This window comes from Equus caballus, chromosome 15 (assembly GCF_041296265.1).
Source record: "Equus caballus isolate H_3958 breed thoroughbred chromosome 15, TB-T2T, whole genome shotgun sequence".
Classification (NCBI taxonomy): Eukaryota; Metazoa; Chordata; class Mammalia; order Perissodactyla; family Equidae; genus Equus; species Equus caballus.
Window position 1 is genome coordinate 107,065,986 of NC_091698.1, and position 17,483 is coordinate 107,083,468.

At 52.2% G+C, this 17,483-nt stretch overlaps 2 protein-coding genes across 11 annotated transcripts in view; one reads left to right on the forward strand and one right to left on the reverse strand.

Moving 5' to 3' along the window:
• Positions 1 to 699: 699 nt before the first annotated feature.
• ACP1 (acid phosphatase 1) lies at positions 700 to 16,422 on the reverse strand. Of its 3 annotated transcripts, none has more exons than XR_002800360.2 (6): positions 16,264 to 16,422; positions 10,248 to 10,321; positions 9,886 to 10,160; positions 3,227 to 3,288; positions 1,072 to 1,177; positions 700 to 937 (listed from the first exon to the last, which is right to left on the reverse strand). XR_002800360.2 is itself a non-coding variant. In XM_001503660.7 (6 exons), the coding sequence occupies exons 1-6, from the start codon at positions 16,304 to 16,306 to the stop codon at positions 860 to 862; spliced, it is 477 nt and encodes a 158-aa protein (XP_001503710.1). In that variant the 5' UTR covers positions 16,307 to 16,421; the 3' UTR covers positions 700 to 859. The 3 variants fall into 3 exon arrangements, 2 of the variants coding, with proteins under 2 accessions (XP_001503710.1, XP_001503708.1); XM_001503660.7 differs by having other exon boundaries at positions 9,886 to 9,999; positions 16,264 to 16,421; XM_001503658.6 differs by having other exon boundaries at positions 10,047 to 10,160; positions 16,264 to 16,421.
• Positions 16,423 to 16,976: 554 nt separating this feature from the next.
• The window catches only part of SH3YL1 (SH3 and SYLF domain containing 1), a 47,892-nt gene continuing 47,385 nt past the window's right edge, over positions 16,977 to 17,483 (forward strand). The window contains exon 1 of one of the 8 annotated variants that reach the window (XM_014731335.3): positions 16,977 to 17,477. In XM_014731335.3, coding sequence (XP_014586821.1) covers position 17,477 — 1 coding nt within the window. In that variant the 5' untranslated portion in view covers positions 16,977 to 17,476. The remainder of the gene's footprint in view (positions 17,478 to 17,483) is intronic. The other 7 variants (XM_070236818.1, XM_070236824.1, XM_023619637.2 and 4 more) reach the window with 7 other exon arrangements.

Consider the following 17,483-nt stretch of genomic DNA (forward strand, 5'->3'; position numbering starts at 1 on the left):
ACGCCAGATCACAGCTCTGTTCTATGTGGGTAATTTCCCCAACTTATTTTGAAAACAATCTCTTCTGACACACAGCTGTATGAATTCTAGATTAGTCATCTCCAAGTGCACAGAAATTACCTGTATTTGCCGATAAATTAAGCACTGATGAAAGAATACTGAACATATAGATATTTAAGATTCCAACATAACAGAACTTTTTCCAACTTTTTATTTTTTCCCACCTAAGCTAATCTGTACTTGACATTTGAGTCATCGATGCATATAAAGCAGACGCTCCACAAAGTGACCACAAGGTAAACCAGCACACAGTGTCCTTCCCGGATAGGATAAAACTTCCAGAGGCAGAGGATAAATGGGAGCAAATAAACTGATTTCCTTACAAAACTAACTAGACACACAAAACAGAGGGGGCACTGCAGAGTCACTGCAAACATCCTCCCCTTTCCTCTCCTTCTACACAAGTGTCACTCAGAGCTCGTCAGGGCTGTCCCTGGGGGAGGCCTGGAGCAAGGCCGGAGCACGGATGCGGTCTGCACAGGGAAGGGGAGGTGCCAGACACCCCTGGCTCAGATCCTGACCTGGGCCTCAAAGCGATGGTTTTACCTTGTTGTGCTCTATTCTGTTGTCCTACTATTTTGTAACTGGGCAAAGTGGGAGGTTCAGCTAGTCTAACGACACTTAACGTACCCCATAAACTGTCTGGGTCAAAACTTTTATTGTTCTTATGACAAACAACAACTGATTTCCATCTACAATTACATTTTAAGATAAACAGTGAGTTGACTGAAGACACAGCTGTGGCCTGGAGCTGCGGGCGGCAGTGCACTCTGACCCGCGACCAGGAAGGGTGGCGTGCTCAGTGCGCCTTCTCCAGGAAGGCCCTGCAGCACCTCATGCACTGCTGGTAGACGGTCTCGAAGTCGGAGTCGTTCCCCTGAGAGGACAGAGAAAGAAAGGTCAACGAAACCCGTGGGGGAGCCCCACGCTGCCCCTGGCAGGGCCTCTAACAGGCTGCTCTGCGCACCCCCGCCCGCACGCATGCTGGGATGGACGGAGCACCGTACTTACATAATAGGGATCTTCAATAATTAATTGTTTCTGTGGATCATAGCTCCCAAGTAGTTCGATTTTAGCTTTGCAGTTTTTAACTTGATTACTTTTTCTATTTAAATCTCTGTAAAATTGAAACATGAACTTAGTTTTCAGATCTATGGTCTCAAGTTAAATACGGACATCTGCTAGGGTTTTATGAAATATCCGTATCAAAATCCAGCAAAAGTGACCTGATTTAAAAGGACATCCAACCTTGCAGACATGCGTAGCCCCCACGCAGTACACGCCAAGGTCTCCTGGGCAAGAGAGTGCAAACAGGAGCACGTTCTCACAAACTCAAACTTTTTTACACAAAACATGTGTCCTAAGTCAGACAATACTTATGCATTCTCCTGTGAAATGCGTGTCGAGACAATCAAATGAAAAAGATCCTGTTCCAGAGATTAAACAAAGGCAACAGATGGAACTCAAAACAGCCATGCGAGTGGAGGCTTAGGCCATCGACCGCATCCTGACACGGAACCTCCAGGAGCAGCCACACTGTGTGCCCCTGCCTGCCCATCCTCCTGCCCGTCTGCCTGGACCACCCCTCTGCAGAGCTCCCGGGTGAGGCAGGACCGGGGCCTCCGGGAGCAGCCGGCGAGGCTACAGAGCCACTTGGCACATCCCTAAAGAAGTGGCCGGGGCTGAGCCATGAAGGACAACGCATGGGACACTTCTCAATGAAATGAGGAAGAGAAAGAAAAGGCATGAAGGAGGCATAGAAACAAAAAGGAAAGAAAACACGAGGGACAGCTGGGAGCCGTGGCCGGAGCAGAGGGACCAGGCGGGGCTTGACACTGCAGCCCACGCACCGAGCCAGGCGCCTCCGGGGGAACAGGCACCCGTGGCTCCTGCTGGTGTGGCTGGGACTCTGGGCGCTACCCAGTGAATGAGAAAGACGGGACAGAAAAACGGACAAGTGAAGACAGAAGAGGAAGTGTGTGCTAGTGAGGCTCCCGATCAGTGGGAAGCTCCGTGCAGCGAGGCTGTCCGCCCGCCCCCCAAGGTAATGCCGGGGCTCCCCACCAAGGTCCCGCAGGCGCCTACGGGTCAGCAAGGGGGAGGCAGTGCATCCTGTGGTGCCCAGGTGCGTCTGGCCCTCTCTGTGCTGGCGGGGGACTGAGTCTGTGCCGGGCATGGTGACCTGGGCTGCCGGCAGGTTAAATCGTAAACCCAGGGTGTGGCAGGCAGCAGGGGGCCCTGGCCTCACAACCCGGTGTCTTCACACCCTGGTCTGCATCTGCGTTTGTGAAATGCAGTGTGCTCACCACTGTGCCCACTTACTTCTGGCGCGGCCGCACTGCACACGTCGCGTCCTCGTCAGGGCTAACCTTATGGCCATGCGGTCGCCCACTCCAGGCTGTCCCCTTCGCGAGGGCGGCAGCATGAAGATCTGCCCCTCACCCTTCGGGGGGCCAGGCACACGGCTGAAGAGACGCCACCACGTTCCTCGTTGCCCAAACACAACACATCCCCGGGGTCGATGCACAGGGGAGGCAACGGGACAGTGGTGAGTGCGGCTGACGTGGGGCGTGTGGCAGGAGGCCGGTTCAGAGCCAGGTGGACATCCCGTACTCATCCACTAACTGCGAACTCGGGCAAGGACCTGCAGCTCTCTGCCTAAGGTTCCCTTTTGAGATGGGCGACCGCAAACCCACAGATCAAGTGCTTCGCATGCAGAGCACGGAACGCACAACATCCCGCGAAGCCATTTATACCTAATAGCCTAGTCTGTCAGTTTTTGTTTTTTAAATCAATTAAGGCAATCAACAACTTAAGTAAAGGAAACACTCCTCTTTTTTGCCAGTCTTACTTTTGGGGGGGGCAGCAGTAACAGGGGACTATGAGGGGAAACAAACACCACACGACCACGCGTTGCTACAGCAGCAGCAAAATCACCCCCTGTGATGACATACGGTCAGCTGCTTGCACCGCAGACCCTGACCTCAGGGTCTCTCTGTAGACACACCCACGGGGCGATTCCACATTACCCCCTGGCTTCCCCCTATTCTACATTTTCTGTGTATTGTGGCCACCATTAGCCATGGAAACTCTACGATAATACAAAAGCCACTGGACAACAAACGACCTGGCCTTGAGCAGAGCTGCCCCTGAAAAGCGTGGTTACCTCAGATTGCTCTCATCCATGCACAGGATGTAGTCAAAGGTGGCGAAGTCTTCCTTGGTGACCTAGGGGTAAAGGAGAGTCAGCAGAGTTCAACCTTCTCCACCAAGCCCAGGGGCCCACAGCAGCACTAAAGAAAAACCCTGTATTTGAATCCGTCACCCATAATTCAGTTAAATAACTTAGGGTGCTTCAGAGTCAACCCATTTCCTAAAATTGTATTGCAAAAAAATTTTACATCATAAAGTTCCCTGGAGTAATCATAAGCAGCATAATACGGAGACAGGAAGTTACCCTTCATCCTCAATTTCTGAGCAACAAGGTAGAATTCAGTCAGCAGCCTACATCACACAGGTGCTCCCTCTTCACTTTACAAGTGCTCAACACCCCAGGCCCCAGCCACACGCCAGACGGAGACAGACACTCACACTCGGGGCCCCCACCTGGGAGGCGATGATGCCTTAGAGGAAAAGGAGGCAGAGGCCATGCAGTGTGGGGACGGAGGAAGATGACATCCTAGGGAGGGTGGTCAGGAGGACCCACCAGGAGGGAGACACATGGGAACTGAGCCTGCAGCTCTTCTCTGCTGACTGAACATCCATCACTGGAACACGGCACAGGGGCGAGGGCCACGCGGTGTCTGAGTCTACCGGGAATCTCATCATGGCTTCTGGCACCATAATTTATAAATGTAAGCCCACAAAAACATAAATGAGAACATCATCTTGTGAGTTTTGACTATTCTGCATCTGCAGAATGAAGGTGGAAACAGTGCTGAGACGTGATTCCAGGGACCACCTCCCTCACTGGAATCCTCTGAAATACCACCACAGCCAAATTACGGAGAAAATACTGAAAACCTGGCTAAGAGTGTGACAGTCTCTTATCACAATCAGTGCAGCAAAGGAACAATACTCATTATTCTATGGAAAACGATAAATTTTGGCTCTTCGTGTGCACGTGCGTTCTCAGTGTCACATGCTAATAAGGTAGTGAGCACTAAATTTTGTTAACATCCAAGGTCCTAGCTTATTTCCCTATTAGGACAAACACTATGATTAGCTGTAGGACAAGTGTCCTGGGCTTAAATATTGAACGCTGGTTTTCAGTTCAGAAGGACTGCAATTGTGGATCTTAGGAAAGACTCAGTGACTGACACCATCCACAAACCACATGCAATGCTGAGATATAGAGCAAGTGAGCAGGAAGAAAGCTCTGTAAGGCTCATGAGAAGGCACAGGACAGGATTTCTGCCTGAAGCCATAAATGAAGTACCAACCTCACTGCCAGAAACCAGAAAAAGCTCACAAAAACCTAACAGCTCCATGGAGTTATCCATGTGCTCCAGAGACAGCGTGGCGTGCAGAGGGCAGCACCCCCACCGGGCAGCGCACAGGCAGGGAGGTCAGCACAGCCCCCCAGGCCCTCGCCTCTGCTGCCGTCCACCACACCTGGCCGGGTGCCAGTGAGCTCCACACAGACAGGCAGGCCCGAGGAGCCCACTCGCACAGAAGGGGCAGCCAGCGTCCCACCTCCTCTCCTCGTGGCACTGCTCGCACCAGGCACCAGGCACCGCCCCAAACGAGGGGCTCAAGCTTCCTGGTCATAGAAATTTTTAACTCTTAAAAATTATTTAGGCCCTCCCTCCAAACTACTCGTTTACATGGGTTATGTCTACCAATATTGATCACAGCTATTCAAAGTGAATTTTTAAAACATCTACTATTCACTTAAAAATAATAAAAATTCATTATCTGTTATTACAACATTTTTAAAATGAAAAACAGCTATATTTTCCAAACTCAAATCCAGGGAGGACAGCGCGCTGCCTTAATCTCTGCTGCCAGAGGACAGCGGCTGCATGTGCTGCTGCCCCATCTCTGGGACACGTGGTCTGAACTTGCCCCACACACAGACAGCAGTTTGAAAGAGGCGTTTTACGGCCATCGCGTGTACGTGGACGTTCTGATGCTGCACCAAAGCTTGGCAAGCAGAGTTTCTCGAGGGTTATGACTTGCAACATAAAACACAAAAACCCACCAACAAACCTTCAATCTGTGCAAGCCCATGGGCTGTGTGACACTGAATGGGCCCTGTACTCATGCAGTTTCGACCTCATGGACCCAAGGGGTCCCAGGGCCCCTGTGGGAACTGTGGACTCTTACAGGAGGGGCAGGTACAAGGTCCAGAGCCCTCTGCGACTGTCATGATGGGGGAGAAGACAGGCGCTCCGGCATCCGGCAGGCAGAGACCGGGGGCTGCCCAACATCCTACGGCGCACGGGACAGCCCCATAGGAGCAATGCAGACTCCAGGGTCCACAGCGCTGGGTCCAAGAGACCTTCCCCAGATGCGGAGAAGCTGGGAAGAGGGACCCTGCTGAAAGGACCAGGGAGCAACCTCGGGGGCTCAAGAGAAATGGGGCCAAGTGCTGGCCAGATGGCCAGACCTGGAAGAGTGCAGACCCAGAAAGAAGCGAGACTGCCCCCCAGTGCTCTTCCCAGAGCGTCTGCCCAGGTCTAGAGCACCCAGGGCCAGAAGCTGGGTACCAAGGGAAGGCTGCAGTGAGCTCAGAGGGAGAAGCAGCACTTCCACTTCGGAGCTGCCAGGCTGGGAGCCTCAGGCTCTCGGGAGGGGTTCCTGGGAGGCCACCAAGGGCCGGCTAGCATAGGCCAGGCCACATGGGATCCAGAGATCAGTTCCCAGACTTTATTAAAAATAGTCGTGATCAGTATGCTCAAGAAAATATAGGGCGAGATGTAGAATTTCATCAGAAACCGAGAACTTAAATCTATAAAAAAAGCCCAAAACTTAAAGAATTAGGTAAATAAAATGACATTAAATATTCAATGAATAGAGGTTATGGGCTGTTTGGAAACAGCAGAAAGATCAGCACATCAAAAACGGGTCAGCAGAAGATCAGATGACGAACCAGAGTAAAGCGATGGGAAATGGAGAAAAGAGCTTAAGGAATTTATGTCCAAACTACATTTACAGTGAATCTCAGAAGAGAGAATGAGAAGGAAAGCATAAAAAAATAAGAGCCCAGAATTTCCCAAACTGAGGAAAACCATCAAAGCACATACTCCAGGGAGACGCAGGCCCACCAGACACAGTACTGAGGACTCAGTGCCGAAGACCCGAGGGAACAGGAGACGCGGCAGCTCCAGAAACAGGGACGAGAAGAGCCTTCCACGAGCTGCGCAGGAGCGTGATCACAGCTGACAAACTTAAGAGAACAAAGGGAGGGAACACTGCCCAATGTGTGTTAGGAGGCTGCACCACCGTGACATGTGCGCGATGCGGGTGTGGACCCAACCCTGACACGCTGTGTGTGACGCTGGTGTGTATGCAACCCTGACATGCCGCGTGCAATGTGGGTGTGGACCCAACCTTGACACGCTGTGTGCGATGTCGGTGTGGACCCAACCCTGACATGTTGTGTGTGATGCTGGGTGTGTATGCAACCCTGACACACTGTGTGTGATGCGGGGTATGTATGCAACCGACACGCTGTGTGTGATGCTGGGTGTGTATGTAACCCTGACACGCTGTGTGTGATGCGGGGTGTGTATGCAACCCTGACACGCTGTGTGTGATGCGGGGTATGTATGCAACCGACACGCTGTGTGTGATGCTGGGTGTGTATGCAACCCTGACACGCTGTGTGTGATGCGGGGTGTGTATGCAACCCTGACACGCTGTGTGTGATGCGGGGTGTGTATGCAACCCTGACACGCTGTGTGTGATGCTGGGTGTGTAGGCAACCGACACGCTGTGTGTGATGCTGGGTGTGTATGCAACCCTGACACGCTGTGTGTGATGCGGGGTGTGTATACAACCCTGACACGCTGTGTGTGATGCTGGTGTGTTTCCATTAGAGCCGCACACAGGCACTCAGCGCAGCACTCCGCCCTGACCTAGGCAAAACCCTGTGTCTGTCAAGAGTCAATACTCACATAAACTCTAACTGTAAGACGATTCTGAATCCAGCAACAAAAACAAGTGAGCCTTTGCTACAAGCACCAGTGTGGGAACCTCAAAAAGGAACAGAGCTGAGAGCAGGGTGCGTCCTACTGGATCCCACTGCGTGAAGCTGAGAAAGCAAAGTGCACTTCCGGGGCACCTCGGGGGACAGGGCGGTGCTCGCTGTGCTGGCGCACTGACACCTTGCAGGCATCAAGGAAACGGCACCGAGAAGAGGAAGGAGCCTGTAACGCAGTAACTGTCTCCAGACAACTAACCGAGGTGAGTTCCAACACGAGGACTGACTGCGTGCATTAAAAGGAGAAAAGTGCCCTGAAGGCATTTGATTTACTAGACCAAGGCTGAAAGTACTGGGAAAACTTAAATTTTAACAAACAGAATAGTTCTTACACAAACTGACAATTACTAGAGAGAAAACCTGTAACATCAGCAAGATGCAAGAAAAACAAAGATCTGATATGACACTGATTTATAAAACACGTCTTACCAGCACTTTTAAAAAACAATCATTGTTGAGAAAATTTTCTCAAAGCAACAGGAGAAAAAAGGCTAAAAACAGATTATATGGAAACACTACTTCTAAAACTGGTAATTAGAAGTGTTCTTAAAAAATAAGTTTTTAGCTTTGGTTTTATTAAGGCAAGTGCATTTAAAATACTTCATTTGTACCCACTTTCATTATATACTTAGTGTACGAAAAATAATGTCTTAAAAATAGAAAATAGGAAAGTATGATTGCTCATAATTCTGAAGGACTACTCAAAATAAATACATTCATTAAAAGACAGAAGGTAGAATTGGCAGCTATGCAAAACCCTGAAGAGATCATAATGGACAAATGATATAAAAAGTGTTTAATCTTCTGTCTAATGAAAATTCCACTTAAGAAAGGGTCAAGTCCTTAAAGCAGTGAATTTAAATACTAAACTGTTAACATGCAGAGTCAACTGACATAGCCAGAAATTATAAGTTCACAGATCTGAGTAAATTTATCTACACCAAAAATAATGTGTGTATTGCTAATTTCTGAGACATCATTACTGTACTCAAAGTGCTACTATGGCAACGTGGTCTGTGGATTCTGTGGCTCTCACCTCTGCATGTTGTTATTAAAACCAACCAACCTGAACAAAGCCCAGTTCTGCCTCATGGGAGCTGCGCAGCCTCCAACATGCCATGTACTGTCTCCACAACTCAGTTCTTGATCTGCAAAATGGTTTACCAACACTCCCTTCCCTCATGAGGCAAGGAAGATCACAATTAAAACTACAGTGCTGTGGGGCACAGCAAAGTGAAAAGCTCTAAGATTTAGCACAAGCAGGACTAAATTACAGTGCTCACACTGCCATCCATACTTATAAATGTGCAATATATATGACAACTCATTTTCAGAACATCAGGCTACTTCTTTCAAAGGCCTCAAGCTGAGCTCTGGACAGGCCTGTTGTCCTCTGGGCCAGTCTGGGGCCAGGCTTGGCCGACACAGCCTGTACGTCTTGTTAGGCTGGATACAAAAGGAAGTTAGAAGATTTCAGCCAGATTTTTAAAAATCCAAGTGAATCTCGATAAAATAATCGTATTGATGAAAGTAACTGTTGCTGCAGAACAATATATGAGGCATTTTGTAACAAAAATGAAGTTGATTTCTTTAGAAGCTGGTCCCTGTGGTTATGGACGGTTCCAGAACACGCAGCTGCAGAATGCTCCTCGTGAGGTGCCTCCCTCTCACTGCCTAAGAACGCTGCAGTGACCACCTCACTCTCCCCCGGTGTTCACACACAAGTCTAGGATCCTGCAGTCCAGTTAGGTGCCCACGAGTTCCAGGTGGCTATTTAGTTGAAATTTAAAATTCAGTCCCTTTGTCACACTGGCCATATGTCACATGTGTGACAGCTACATGCAGTTAGTGGTTTCCACGCTTGACAGACACCTTCCTCACCACCGAAAGTCCTAGTGGGCAGTGCTCCAGAACCTCAGCCCCGAAGGACAGCTACACTCCACAATAGTGTATTACCCTGTGCTTCTAAGGCGCTTCACAGTGGAAAATATGCTTTTGTATATGTTATAGAACTTTATTCTAACAATAAACTTGTAATGTCAGCAGACTAGTGTCTATGGCTTAAATGTTTAAAAATCACAGATAGGAAAAAAAGAGGGGCCGGCCCAGTGGCACAGCGGTTAAGTGCACACGTTCCGCTTCTTGGCGGCCTCGGGTTCGCCAGTTTGAATCCTGGGTGTGGACATGGCACCGCTTGGCAAAAGCCATGCTGTGGTAGGGGTCCCACATATAAAGCAGAGGAAGATGGACATGCATGTTAGCTCAGGGCCACTCTTCCTCAGCAAAAAGAGGAGGATTGGCAGTAGTTAGCTCAGGGCTAATCCTCCTCAAAAAAAAAGAGAAAGAAAAAAGAGACTACAACTCAGTCTTCTGGCTCCCAGCCAGGCCTCTCTCTGTTATCAATTCCATAATTACAGCTGCACTTTAATATGTAAACTCCAAGATCAGGGCAGTCCTTCAGAACTGTGGAACCAGAAGGGAACACGATGGGTGCACTGTGGCGACTTAAGCTGACCCTGCATGAACACACTCATCAATACGCAGGTCTGGTTGAACTTCTCCCAACTCCTCCAGTTACCGGGCTCTATGCATTAGAAATAGAACAAGATCTCCTCTACCTGTCTTGCTTTATGGGCTGTGTTAATGCCATGATTTCTTAGGCAGCTCACAGCTCTGGGATCTGGTGCCCGGCCCACGTTCCAGTCAGAAACAGCGCCGCTGTCAATGACCCACTGCAACACAGAACACACAGAGACACCTTCAAGGCAACGTACGGTACCTGGCGGGCAGTGTGACTCATGGGGATACCGTGCCTCTTCATGCAACTCTGCCCTCGGTAATCGGGCGGGTTTCCTATTTCATACGTGGATGTCGCTGCACTGTCTATCCTCCACTGCAGGAGAAAAAAAGACTTTTTTTCACAATTTCCCGCCCCAAAGGCATTCAGGTTGGCCTCTTGAGGAGAGTGAACGGTACTTACGTTATCTGAGATGTTCTGATCGGTTACAAGTTTTCTGAAAACTGCTTCTGCAATGGGTGATCGGCAGATGTTACCTTAAAAAGAGGGGGCAGCAGAAAGTGAGCGACCTCGTCTGTGAGCCACTGCTCTCACCTGACAAGGACAGCACTTCCCTAAGGGAAGCAAATCTCTTCTTCACGGCACTGTCCCACCAGCATGGGAGGACCTGTGGAGAACAGCTGGCCACCCCGGTTCAAGGACTGGGCACCAACTGTCCAAGAACTCAAGTACAAACAACAAAGACATCAGGAAAACAATTATAATCACAACCACTGGTTTTCAGGTTGCTATCAATGACCCAAAAGTGAGTCCCGAAATCAATGAAGTGGGTGGTAACCAGCCTGTTTTAAAATGAAACAAAACAGAGATAAAATTTGTATTTTCAAATATATTGCAAATAATAAGGATGAAAATGGTTTCGTAAAATACACAAAAAATGGATTTAGGCATAACAGTAGTTCAACACCAACTCTTACTGCGCAATCTGTGCAAAGTTCCTGCTGGAGCACTGTGGACCCAGGAGTGGCAGCTGAGTTAGGGGACATCCTCCAGGCCACCAAGTCTGCCCACGACTCCCAACGCCAGTGTCAAGGCCTGCGATGCCCAGGGCCACCCTCATTTCAGACCAGCTGGTGCAAATTCGGGAGTCCCCACAGGCTCAATAATTCTCTAGAAGGACTCAGAACTCAGGAAATACTACACTTATGACTATAGATTTATTATAACAAAAAGATACAAAGCGGAACCAGCCAAAGTTGGAGCGCAGAGGGCAGATTCTGGAAGACTTCCAAACAAGAAGCTTTCTGGTGCTCAGGGACGTGTCACCCTGTCACCCACGTGTGACAACACTCAAAGTAATGCCAACCCAGGACTCTGGCCAGAGCTCCAGTGCTGAGGCCTGACTGGGGCTCCACCTATGGGCATGGCTGATCAAGGAGCTAGCCTCCAGCCCCACTCTGAGTCACTTCCTCCCTGAATAAGAGGTACTCCTGTCAATCTTAGGGCTTCCCTAGGGGTTGGAGTTTACCTCCCAGGAGCTACACAAGGGGCAGACTTTTCATTAGGTGGGGCCAAGTGCCTTACTACACCGGGTGGGGGGGGGGCACATAAAATCTTCTTTCAAAATATTTCTACCATGTGCCAAACAATGTATTTATGGGAGATACAGAGTTAGCTATAAGGAAAACAAGAAAATAAATGCTGATAGATAAGCAATACACTATAGGAGCACCGGGGAAGGAAAACCCTAAAAAGCATAAACAAGGAAATTTCTTTTCAGAAAAAAGGTAAGAAGATCAGAGCAGACCTGTAGAGGATGAAGAGAGCCTTGATGGGCAGAGGCAGGGAAAAGGCATTTAAGTCGGGTACTGTGTGAATGCATGGCACAGAGGAGTGAAGGTGCACTGATGGGCCTGGGACACGACCTCTGACCTCTGCCAAGATTTGCAGCTGGTATCTCCACAGTAGGGAGAAACTGAAGGTTTTGGGGACGGGAGTAACGAAATTTCTTCAACAAACATGTTTGGTGTGCCTACTCCCTACAAGCCAAGCACGGGGCCCGGGCCTGAAGAGACAAAGCTGTGTCAGACACGGCCTCCCACAGGAGAGGAGCACAAGCACAGGGTCAGCGGGAGATGACGGTGGAGGCCTGACTCCAGGAGCCCCGAGGAACTAGGAAGGGAAGACAGGACCCGAGTCAGGAGGCCAAGGGACATGCAGGGCGGGAGCAGCGCACGACGGCAGCCCTGCCTCTCCACCAGCCCCGGGATCTTCCGCTTCACGAGGAACCCGCAGCACCAGGCGCTCCGCACAGCGCCGAAGCCCAGCTGGCTCCTGCCAGCTCCGACACCATGTCCTTCAGTGTCTGCGTCCCTCTGAGGTCTCATAACGTGCTTACCAAGTGCTTTCTGTCCACACAGACTGTGCTTTCCACAGTGGTGACAAGTCTCTCAGCCCCAAAAGGGAGGAAGACAGGAGCTAACCCTGAATGCCCTCCACACGCTAATCTGTGTTCTGAACTGTTTCCTTTCAACACTAGATTTTCGCTTAGTTTTTAAAACAGGCATCATCATCCCCACTGCTTTAATTACTGAAAGGCCTCCTGTGATGTCAGTGGTTTACATGTCACCAAACACCCCAAGAATACTTTCAACAGCAATCACTCTTCTCCAAATCAAGACAATTGTTACTATTTTGGAACTCTAGAATAACAGGTGCCTAATGTCTCAGCACCTAAAGATGCAATAAAAAGAGTGGTCTTGCCCTTTACAAACAATTATCACTAACTGTAAAACAGGAGCTCAGTTTCCCACAAGACAAACAATGAGACTATTTACTGCCTTAAAGGCATATTCATCCACACTTACTTTTTTCCCAGATAGTTATATTTACAGCAAGAAGTTGTGTGTATAAAGAGTGTGGATGGAAAAAGGTGTACAACTGCAAAAGATCAGGAGTAAAGTCACACCTCATGTACGATCAACAGACAAGAAGTCCTGCCTCCTTATAACTTGCCCTCTTCATTTCAAAAGCTGACATCACCAAATTAATTTACTAAAAATGGAGCATATCAGTAAATCACAGCATCCAGCTCCCCCAGGGGAAATTCTAAAAATTTAAAATGTGATCTTCAGATTCTTTTAGAAAAAAGTTTCAATGTGTGAAGTCTCAAGTTTGTTTCTTCCAAATTAGGCAACATAACATACACTCTTCCTCAAGACCTGCATTTCAAGGACAGAGTCACGAAAAGCGCACAGGAAACCCTCCAAGGTTGGGACGTGGGCACGGGGCGCTCAGCAAAACCGGACCGACTGCAGGAAAGGCAATCTGACGCCACAACGCGTCCCCGCTGCGTGCTCAGGCTGTGGTGATAACCGCTGTTCTCCAGCCACCTCTATCTCACAAAAACATAAGGGGCTTTGAACACGCTTGCCAAAACAAGGAGTTCAGTTCCTTTCCGCCATCAGCCTCACCTACGGAAAACATCTGACAGCCCTTTACACTTCAGGCCGAAAAGGAGCCAAACAGACGCCCCAAAGGAATAACATTTTTACATTTCAAAAACATACCGCTCCTCCTGTCATGTGGATAGGCGGCCCTGTGAGATGCCAGGTGGCCACCCCTCTACCTCCTCAGAGCGTGACCACTTTGCGGCCTCCACCACGATGCTCTGGCCCCACATGCGCGGCTCTCTGCACATCAGCCACCTCCTGCGCCCTCGCCCCCCGCAATCCCATCTCACAGGACAGCTCAGCACTCAAACGTCCCACCTCTGCTCAAAATCCTCTGACGGCTTCTGCCCTCCAGAGCAAGCCTGCGTCCGCACAGCCTCGCCAGACCCTCCTCTGCGGGCCCAAACTAGGGCTCGTGGCCCACCACCCATGTGCACAGACCACAGAGCTAAGAGTAACTTTCACATTTCTAAATAGTTGAAATTAACTCAAAAAAGTAGAATAACACCTTGTGAGCGAAAACACCATATGAAATTCATGTCGCAGTGTTCACGAACAGAGCCTGCTGGAACACAGCCTAGCGTAACCGTTCACGTCTGTCCATTGTGGCTCCCCACTGCGCCTCTGGGGTGGCCTGCAAGGCCCAAATGCTGACTGGCTCTTTAGAGAAATAGCTGCGGACCCCTGCCCAGAGTCGCGTGCACAAAGGGGACAGTCCTCTCCTCTCTGCGTGGAGAGCGGTACTAGTGCTGCACCCAGGGGAGCACTGAGAAGACAGTTGCTCAAGCTACCTTCCAGCCCTCAGCACGGTGAGAGGCAGAGGCTACCAGCTGTTTCCAGAACCAGGCCAGCACCCTCCCTCCCAGACCTCTCCCCACTTCCTCTTTGGAAAAGCCCAGGACGCTTTTCGAAAATACCCTAGGCTTGCTTTCTGCCCTCTTTCAAGTCTGCTGGGACGTCACCTCCTGGTGAGGCCTTCCCTGACCCCCACTTAAAACCGCACTGCACTCCCACTGCCCGCTGCCTGTTCTCAACACAATACCAGCTGACCAGGCAACTGAACAGTCAGTCAGTCTGCCGACGACGGACTGCGAGCTCCAGGGATGGAGGCTTCTACTCTGCTCAATCCTATGTCCTCCGCACTCAGAACAGCACTCGGTAATACAGTAGTTGCTAAAAAACTGTATCGAAGATAAACATAGGCAAGCATCCAGCTCCTGCTAACAGCCACCACGGCACATCACATTAGCATGATCAACGATACCAGGGCAAATACAGCAGCCCTGGAACCTACTAGATGCCCAGCCAGAATGAACCACTCTTTAATAACCTGTGGATTCCATCAGTCAGCCTTCAATGGGGAACTTAAAAAACAAAGGATGCCCACACTCCACGTGAAACAGGTGGCTTTCACTTTTCCCCTCATAGAAATTCAACTCTGCAAATGTCTAGTGAGCATCATATATTGTCACAAAGCTGGAGATGCAAAGAAAAATGAGCCAGTCATTGCCCTCAAGGTGGCTAAATCTAGCTGTGACCTCAAGAGGATATCAAGTAATTACGATAAAATTCGTGTAATGAAAGGTGTCTACAAAAGACCACAGAACAACTACCTCCACCTGGAGCATCTGGAAAAAGTGAAAAGCGGTGATCTGGGTCTGACCTTATAGACAGGCTTTCCTGGCAAAAGGCAAAGTGGGCCCCGGAGCAAGCCACCCGAGGCGCACTGAGCGTCTGAAGTGCTGGGGACAGCTGAGTTGGGACGGCAGTGACAGGAAGGTGGGGGTGGGAGAAGGTGATGGAGGCAATCCTCTCCTTGAAGGTGAAGGCAGCACCCTAAAAAGGAGTGCAACTTGATTCCATAGGAAACGCAGACTCATCAGAAGATCCTAAGCAACCCGAGACTGACGATTTGGGCCTTCCTCTCTTGGGAATCAAAGAGATAGGGTGGAAGAGTCAAGGAATTCGACCCTGTGTCCTATCCCAAAGAAAGAACCCTGAAAACCGAAGGGAAAATGAATTCTGTTTTGAGTGAAGGAAGCTAACTGTTGAAACTCTAAGAACGAAAATAATTCTGAGCAGGAAGGTATCTGAAGGACTAAGAATAAATAATACCTTCATTTTCACGCAGAGAAATTGGAACTCCGCCCCAAGGCTGATTAGAGACCTGAAGAATCAGGGTCTCCCCGGCGGGGTTTTTACAACCAAGAAATCTGAGACCCTTGACTTTAAAAACCTGAAACTCCATCTGCCTTTAGCTCACATCCATCTGTAAGCATGAAAGGAAACCAGCCAGCAAACCAGTGCTGTCAGGGGGCTCAGGGCAGCAAGGGTCCCTAAGAGAGCACATCGGTCCCGCAGCTTCTGGTCTACCGGAAGAAGGTAGCCTGCATGCTAGGCAGGTGCAGTGGAAAGGGCCCTGGCTTGACGCCGGGCTGCAGCAAGTGAAGGCACCCAGCCTGGAGAGTGGGCCAGGCAGGTGAGGGGGACCAGCCTGCAGAGCCTGCAGGTGAGGGGGACCAGCCTGCAGAGCCCGCAGGTGAGGGGGACCAGCCTGCAGAGCGGTCAAGTGAGGGGACGCGGCCTGCAGAGCCCGCAGGTGAGGGGGTCCGACCTGCAGAGCGGTCAGGTGAGGGGACGCGGCCTATAGAGCCGGCAGGTGAGGGGGCCCGACCTGCAGAGCGGTCAGGCGAGGGGACGCGGCCTGCAGAGCGGTCAGGCGAGGGGACGCGGCCTGCAGAGCGGTCAGGTGAGGGGACGCGGCCTGCAGAGCGCTCAGGTGAGGGGAGGCGGGCTGCAGAGCCGACAGGTGAGGGGGCCCGACCTGCAGCCAGCACGGGAAGGGGCCCGGTCTGCAGAGAGGGCCGGCAGGGCAGCGGCGCGCAGGGAAGGCCCCATTACCCCTCGGGGCCCCCGTCCCGGCCTCCTCCTCATCACCGTTCCTGGCCCAGGGGCGCCGCTCAGAGCGTACAGGGCCCACTCCACCCTCAGGAAGGTCCGAAGGGAGTAGGTCAGCGCCATCTCACCTAGACACACAAACAGCACGGACTTGGACACCTGCTCAGCCATCTTCCCGCGCACAGAGGCACCCACTCACCACGTCCGGACTTTTCCGGCGCGGCGCATGCGCACTGCGAACATCCCGCCCCCCGCGCCTGCGCAGTCCCGCCCCAGTACTTCCCAGGGTGAGCGTGCCATCCTCGCGCTTGCGCAGTCCGGTTCCAGCGCTGTGGGCTGGAGGTGGGGCCCGGAGTCACCTGGAGAGCCAGGGAGCTGGGTGGGCCGGGAGTTACCTGCAGGGCGGGAGGCGGGCCGAGGGCAATGCGGGCGGGGCCGGGAGTCACCTGCAGGACTGGAGGCAGGCGGTAGGGGGGCTGTAGGGGCAGGGCAGGGAGTCACCTGCAGGGCAGGAGGCGGGCCATAGGGGGAGACAGTGGGGGCGGGGCCGAGAGCCTCCTGGAGGGCCGGCGAGCGTGGCTGTGGGGCTGTGAGGAGAAGGGCTGTGGGGGCGGGGCCGGGAGTCACCAGCAGGGCAGGAGGCGGGCTGTGGGGGAGGACGTTGGGGGCGGAGCTGGAAATCACCTGCAGGGCGGAGGGCGGGGGGCGGACTCAGCTCAGGTGGCTCCGCAAGGTGAGCGCCTGAGGGCGGGGTAGGGCGCCAGCCCCAGGCCGAAGCCCTGGGTGTGGCGTGGGAAGGGGGGTAGGGGTCGTGGGGGTGGGGGTGGGAGCTACAGGCGGGCACCGGAGCGACGGGGCCGGGGCGGGTCCAGGGGGTCCGCGGAGTGCGCGGGGCCGGCCCGGCCATGCTTTCCTGGGATTCAGGTCGACGTCCCCGCACTAGGGGCCGCGCGGCTCGCACGTGAGCCCCGCAGTGGTGGCCGAGCGGGTCGGCCCGGGGCGGGGTCCCCGAGACCCCATCCCGCCCCCGGTGCCTGGGCGGAACCCCCGCTCGCCACCGTCCGCCCCGCGGCGTGGCCGTTGGCCGGGGTCGCCCCCGCTCTGAAAGGTGGGGCGCTCTGGAAGCCGCCGTGGGCGGGGGCCGAGCCGGGTCATCCCCGCCGCTGCCGAACCCGGCTGTTTCGGTCCTGCGAACGCGCGCGCTGGCCGGCGCTGGCCCGCCCCTCACCTGCGCCAGGTGCGCGCCCGCGGCCCTCCCCCGGAGGCGTGGCGAGCGGCGCGCTCTCCTCTTCCTGGTCGGCGTCCGCGCTCGAGGGGCGCCTGCGGACCCGCTCGGCCGCGAGTGAGT